Source organism: Engraulis encrasicolus, chromosome 12 (genome assembly GCF_034702125.1).
Source record: "Engraulis encrasicolus isolate BLACKSEA-1 chromosome 12, IST_EnEncr_1.0, whole genome shotgun sequence".
Classification (NCBI taxonomy): domain Eukaryota; kingdom Metazoa; phylum Chordata; class Actinopteri; order Clupeiformes; family Engraulidae; genus Engraulis; species Engraulis encrasicolus.
In genome coordinates this window covers 17,564,091-17,571,590 of record NC_085868.1, presented here as the reverse complement: position 1 = coordinate 17,571,590, position 7,500 = coordinate 17,564,091, and the positions used below count along the sequence as shown (strand labels likewise).

General features: G+C 48.5%; 1 protein-coding gene across 1 annotated transcript in view; it reads right to left on the bottom strand.

The window, feature by feature from the left end:
- The window catches only part of LOC134459375 (SH3 domain-binding protein 4-A-like), an 81,396-nt gene that overhangs the window by 43,884 nt on the left and 30,012 nt on the right, over positions 1-7,500 (bottom strand). The window contains exon 3 of the mRNA XM_063211716.1: positions 2,722-5,264. Coding sequence (XP_063067786.1) covers positions 2,722-5,264 — 2,543 coding nt within the window. The remainder of the gene's footprint in view (positions 1-2,721; positions 5,265-7,500) is intronic.

Sequence of the window (7,500 nt, the reverse complement as noted above, 5' to 3'; positions counted from 1 at the left end):
ACACACACACACACACACACACACACACACACACACACACACACACACACACGCACACAGAGAGATTCGGTTTTGGATTTGGTTCATTCACTGTGCTGTCATGGCAGATAAAGGCGTCTGCTAAGTAGCCACATCTAAATGTCAGCCTTGGCTGGAGGCGCCTGTTTGGCTAGGAGATGTGTCTTTCGAGTACACGCTAGGGTCTTCCAATGTGTGTGTGTGTGTGTGTCTGTGTGTGTGTGAATGCATCTCCCTCTCTCTTCTGTATCTCTGAGCTCATCCAATAGACAGTCATGCCAGGGACCCAAGCTAAGACTAGCGCCATGTCATGCAAGCTCACTGTGTGGCTGTGTGAGATATGCTAATGCATGTGTTTTTTACCTCAGGTGTGCCTGTGTGTGTCTGTGTGTACTTGGTTCATTTATGTATGTCAGCACGTGTGTATGGCAGTGTGTGTGTGTGTGTGTGTGTGTGTGTGTGTGTGTGTGTGTGTGTGTGTGTGTGTGTGTGTGTGTGTGTGTGTGTGTGTGTGTGTGTGTGTGTGTGTGTGTGTGTGTGTGTGTGTGTGTGTGTGCGCGCGCTTGGGCGTGCATTTCTATGTGCATGTATGCCTGTGCTTGAGTGTGTGTGTGTGTTTCTGCGTGTGTGTTTGTGTGTGCACGTCTGTGTGTGTGTGTGTGTGTGTGTGTGTGTGTGTGTGTGTGTGTGTGTGTGTGTGTGTGTGTGTGTGTGTGTGTGTGTGTGTGTGTGTGTGTGTTTGTGTGTGTGTGTGCGTGTGTGTGTGTGGGCGTGCATTTCTATGTGCATGTACGCCTGTGCATGAGTGTGTGCGTGTTTCTGCATGTCTGTGTGTGTACGCCTGTGTGTGTGTGCATGTACGGCTGTGTGCGAGTATGTGTGCGCCTGTGTGTGTGTGTACATGTACGCCTGCGTGCGAGTATGTGTGCGCCTGTGTGTGTGTGTGCATGTACGCCTGTGTGCGAGTGTGTGTGCGCCTGTGTGTGTGTGTGTCTGCACGGGCGGAAGTTGGGGCAGCTGCAGCTGTGCTGTGCTGCGCTGGCTTTTAAGCCCTCTCAGCAGGCTGATAAGAGTGGAGTGGAGTAGTGGAGTGGAGGCCCGGGGTAGCCAAGCTAAGTGCACTCTCATCAGACGCAGCCCTGCTCACCACTGCATTAATCAGCCCCTAGCCTTATAAAACCACCCACAGAGTGATGTATAGAAGAACAGACGAGAGAGAGAGAGAGAGAGAGAGAGAGAGAGAGAGAGAGAGAGAGAGAGTGCGAGAGAGAGAGAGAGAGAGAGAGAGAGAGAGAGAGAGAGAGAGAGAGAGAGAGAGAGAGAGAGAGATGTTTCGACAGACTTACCTCACATCAAAAGATAGATGAAGACAGAGATAGAGAGACTGAAGAGCGAATGAAAGAGAGAGGCAGACAGAGAGAGGCAGACAGACAGATAGACAGACAGAGAGAGACAGATAGACAGACAGAGAGAGGCAGACAGATAGACAGACAGACAGACAGACAGACAAAGATGTTTTTGAGATAGAATAAAGAGTGCTGTGGTAAACAAGTACTAGCATGGAGGATCAAACAACATGTAGATGCTGCAATGGTAGCCAGAGCCGTGCTGTGCAAGAATTACTACCATCTCTCTCTCCTCCCACTTTCAGAAATGTGTTAATGACTTGCCAGAAGGAACAGCTGAGTATTACATCTTCAATCAATTACAACCGTCTGAGCCCCTCGGATCTACTTGAATAAAATTCCACTGTCATGAATCCCTAAAAAAAAAAGCTAAAAGCCAGTTCAGCTTACACAACCCTGTTACCCATCTTGTTACCGAGAACACCTGCAGGCAAACCTGTTGAAAGTTTGCAGGTTTAAGTCCAGGCAGGTGCAAAGCTAATTTGCACTGTCAACATAACAGAAGTTTAAATAAAGAAAAAAACATTAACAAGGCTACTGGGCACCGGGACATCCCTTCAGTCCAGCTGCAGTCTGTGCAGTCTCATAATGGCCAGCTGAAGAGGAAGTCATAGTAGTAGTAGTAGTAGTAGTGTCTTTATTATCCCCCATGGGGGAAATTTCTTCTAGTAGGTGGCACATTTGACATGAGGACAGTCAATACATACAATAGATCCTTCCCCAACCTCCCCCCCCCCTTCAACATTTACCCTTAGACACCCTTTTACCAAAAACATGACAAAAATTGACATGGACATTGGACATAGACAGGAATTAAACCATCATCAATCATCAGCAGTCCCAGTCTATCCCATAGCATTTCTGTAGCATAGGATAAGTGCAAAATCAGGGGCATACTACCTACACCTGCCACCACCAGCATTTCCACTTGTCCTCAGGTTTTTCTTCTCTCTGTTTTACTGACATCCCTTTAGTCACTCATCTTACCATTCTATCCAAAACACATGCAGATACTTGACTTGAATGATACGTTTGTAAGGAGCCAGGTGTGGCAATACAACAATGCAGAGGAACAAAATTACAGTAAAAATGTAAAAAAAAAGGAGCAATATGGTGCTGTGCGCTAAACCAACCGCATATGGGCTTGCATGCCCAGGGGCAACCAGGTTTGAATCCGGGCTGATTCATTTCCCAACCCTACCCCATCTCTCTCCACACTCACTTGCTGTCGATCTTCACTGTCTCTATAGAAAAATAAAGGCCAAAAGTTACAAAAATGTTTTTTTGGGGTACTTACAGACATCAACTCCTTCTGAAAGGACTTCCTCTCCTTGATCTCCAGGTTATTGCAGTCCTCTTTGAGCTTCTCCAAAACCGAGGCCACCCTCTCCGGCTCGCTGTCCAGCTCAGCCCGGAAGAAGCACGTCAGCGGTAGATTCCCATATCCAAGAGCGTCGGCGAACGCCCGCCAGTTCCCCACGTTCTCCATGAGCACTGTCCTCACCGAGGCGTAGATGTACGTGAGGAACTTGCAGGGCTTCAGGATCTGCTCCATGAGGATGGTGGTGGTGAGATCCGGCCCACAGAAGTAGATCGGTTTCACCTTCCCCAGAATCAGAACGTTCTTGACGTGCACAAGACCCGTCTTTCCCTGATAGTATCCTATGTACCACTCTTTGGTCCAGAGTTGTCCCTTAAGCCTGATCTTCTCCTCGCTCAACAAGGCGATCACGTCCCCCTTTTTGTACTCCAGGAGGTACTGGTTCTTGTGCTGACGGATGACCGTCTTGAGCAGCTTCCCGAACTTCAGGTTGGTGATGCAGCGGTCCTGGAACTGCGGGTACTTGGTGGTGATGGCCAGGGGCGACAGGATGATCTTCCCTACCTCCTTCTTCTTCAGGAACCGCCGCTGGCCGTTGGCCCGTACGCTGGCCTTGGGCGGGGGCTGGGGCGTCTGGACACAGAACTGGGCCAGGATGCAGTCCTGGTCGTCCTTGACCTGGACCCGTAGCGTGAAGTCGGAGATGTCGTCTGCGTTGCGCGACGTGATGAGGTAAACGTGCCTGCTGACTTTGCCCAGCTTCATCTGGAAGCCGCGCACCGTCCTCGCCTGCTCGTTGGACTTCACCTCATAGTTGCACATGTTGGAGTACATGCCGACTTGCAGGTCCTGGGGTCGGCTGAGCACGAACTGGTGCTTCCCCCACAGCTGAAGTGCGACGGGAGTCGCCGACTGAACCTGCCTGGTGACCTCGCTCACAAGCAGTGTCTTTGGGGCGCAGTCGTGGCCGAACAGGGCCACCACGGTCTTGAAGGACGGGTGGATGTGCTTGGGGCCGTACAACCCCAGAGTCAACTTCTTCACCATGTGTTCCCAAACCGTCCCAGAGCTGATGACAGAGACGCTTCTCGCTTGGACCACCACAGCGACATACATGCATGGCTCCAAGTTATCCAGCTGGACCTGGACCGTGTCGCCATACACGTACGCGTCAGGAATGGGCACGTAAGGCCCCTCTTTGAAATCGCTCCGGACGCACACCACCTCGGCCATGTTAGACCGCTCCTTCCTCACCTCCACGGACACCTTCATCTCCAGCGTGATGAAGGACTTCACCTCCATGTTGCTGAGCTTGATCTCCACCACGGGGCTCACTGTGGAACATCGGTCGTTGTTGAGCTCCAGTGGCGGGTCCAGCAGTGCCTTTACGGAGATCTGCTGAGTGTCTCCCGTGGCAACGTGCCCCTCGGGAACGTGGATGCTGATGTGGGTGTCGGGGAGCTGGACCACCCCGCCGCAGCTGTCTAGCTTGCAGGTGATGTTGGTCTCCAGGGGTTGGGTCTGGCCCCATCCCGGGTTCTGGCCCAGGGAGTCCAGGTCGTGGCACGACCGGGCCAGCTTCCGGTGGTTCAGCCACGCCGTGCGGAAGTCCTCCCGGCTCTGGAACTGCTCTGGCGACGGAGCCTTCAGGCCGCCAAAGAAGCCGTTGGACGAAGGCAGCGGGCCGTCAGATTGAGACTGGAGGATGGACAGCTCAGACAAGCTGTAGGACCTCTTGCTCCTGAGGAAAGGGTTGTCCTTTCGGAACACTTGCAAGGCCTCCAGGTTCGGACTCATGGGCATGTGGTGGTCAAAGATGCCGTGCCCGTTACTGTGTCCGTTACCGTAGTAACCATTAGTAGTGGCGTTGGTGGAGTTGTAGTGGTTAAAGCTGCTGGTCGAGAGTGGCGTGGAAGGTGAAAAGCTGTCAAAGAGCAGCAGGTCCATGGCGTTGCGTTGGTTGGCCCTCTCCTGGCTGCTGCCGTTGCTGTTGCTGTTCTGGTCCAGCAGACCCTGCATGGACCCGTTGAGGAAAGGATTGGTGGAGATGGAGGTGGAGGTGGAGGACGAAGTGGACCGCGCTGAGAAGGGGTTGCTGCTGTAAGGCAAGGACAAGGACGAGGGTGAGGTCAGAGTCACACCTCCACCACCACCACCACCACCACTCACACTGCCCATGCTGCTAACGCTCCACTCCCCAAGGAGGTCAAGCTCCCGGGCCCCTTCCTCTGATGCTAGGTCCCCGAGATTGTCGATCATGCCACTGTCGCTGAGCGAGGAGTGGCGGTGGGAGGCCGAGTGCACCGGCTGCACGTAGGCCGAGGGGATGTAGCCCATCTCTGTGTTGTTGTGGGCGTACCACCACTCGCCACCGGACGTGTCGAGCACGTAGAGCCGGTCGCCCTTGGAGAACTTGAGCGTGGTGAAGCTGGACGGGCAGTAGTCCTTGATGGCGACCACCTCGCGCGCCGTGCCGAACGAGGCCGACGTGTCCAGGCGTAAGGCACTGGGAGAAGGCACTGCAAGAAAATAAAAGAGAAAGTGTCAGTTATACAGACAGACAAATAGGCAGTAGCCTGCAGAAAAGCAGACAGTTGGATAGGCAGATAGAAAGATAGAAAGATAAGCTTGACGTGTCCAGGTGTCACTGAGACAAGGCACTGCAGAAAACAAGAGAGAAAGTGTAAAAGTTTATACAGACAAACAGACAGACCAATTGTCAGTAGTCTGTACTATGAAAAAGTTGTCCAGGCAATGGAAGAAGTCACTGCCGCAGGGATGGGACAAAATAATGTAGGTATTGTCAGTAACAGACAGGCAGACAAACAGACAGACAGACAGACAGACAGACAGACAGACAGACAGACAAACACAGTTGAGGCCATAGTGACCTGGCGTAAGCCATTGGGAGGCAGCGCTGCTAATAGAGAATATTAGTCAGAAGTTACATCATGACCTCAAGGCATGTGTCACATGTGTCATGTGCCGACCTCTACGACATGAAAGCTTGGAATAACATCAAAGTCCTTAGCTAGCCAGACAGACAGACAAAGAGGTAGATGAAACATCATTAACATGTCCTTCCTGTCTTCCAGTGCTTGTCTCGCTCAGCTAATTCAGAGCTGATTAGGCCAAATAAGTGGCAATGGTTTTTTTTTTTTTAAATTTTTGAAGCTAGGGATTGCATCTGCCTTGAAGCTTATAATCTGACATCAGGCCCCACTTAACTCTAACTAAACAGGTACCTTTAATTCTTCTCTGCATAATAACAATCAAAATGTATGCAATATGAAATTCATCAATTATCCCTGCAGCCTTTCAATTTTGAAGTGCAACCACAAGTCTCAGATGTCTGTCTGTCTGTCTGCATAAAAACAATCAATAAACAAATAAAAGTCTTGGGTTATGGCTGACTTTAACTCTGATTTCGCCACCCCTCCCCCCCCCAACATTGTCAAGCTCCTTGTTTACATAATTGAATTCATTTGTAAATATGAATAAATAATTAATCTCCAGATTAAACATGTCAACAACCCCATATTTTCCCCTGCCTTTAATACCTCATTTTATGCTAGCAACGAACGACACTGATGAATTTTCATGTTACCTTAAAATAAAACTCCACTATATTCCAATCTGGTGATTACAGCACCCGTCTTACATGGTCTGTTTATTATGCAAGGTTATGTGTGCCAGTGGAAATCCAAATGCGTAAGGCACTGCAACTGCAATAGAGAAACAAATGCTCCATCTCACTGTCTTTGTGTATTATTGTATTATTATTATTGTATTTATATATTGTTTATATTATAATATTGTATTTTTTCTAACTTTCTTTTTTATTCATACTATTTATCATTGATTTATGGAGACTGGAACTGCAAACTTAATTGCCCATTGATGGGATTAATAAAGTTTTCTGAATCTGAATCTGAATCTTATTCCCTGTCAATAGCCCATTCATTTATAATTCATTATTTGTATGAATTATATAACTTTTTACATTGTTTCCATTTCCTTTACTCTTTGTTGTCAAATTATGTATATTAATTATGAAGCATTTGTTTCAACTGAGAACTTTGTCTGGCATTCACATGTTTCTTTTGGAAACACAAATACATGTGATAAAACAATGAGTAAAGACAGGCGCCCATTCTCACGCAGAAGCAATCCCTTACTCACAGTTGACAGTGACACTTAATACTCATACCAAAGAGAAGACACCGGAGCAGCACAGATGAGATGCTTTTCTTTTTTAATTAAGTGCACAACATATTAGGGACTAACGTTGCGATGGGAAACCATCTTCCTCAGAGTCCATGTTGTGCACTTGATTAAAAAAGAAAAGCATCTTCTCATCTGTGCTGCTCCGGTGTCTTCTCTTCGTTCAAGATTACCTGTCTCTCTCAAGTTGATGCACCAGATGAAAACTTTTTCTGTCAATACTCAAACGCTTTGCAACTTTGTGGTATTGCAATGTAGTCTTGTTGTACATGGAACGGTGTAATAAAAAATAAACAAATACAAATAAAAAAAGTAATGACAATCAAAGGCTTGAATGCTTGTTTACAGTTTACCCTGCCATCATATCCAAGGAGAGGCAGCCAAGAGTAGTTGCCCTTTTGATCTTCAGATTCAAGTATATATTAAGTTTTGGCAAATGGCTAATGGCTCATTCTTTTGAAACTCAGCTGTCGGTAGACCCGCGGTTGTTCTCCTGACAACCGTTGTAAATGCGTTCTATTGCAACAGCTG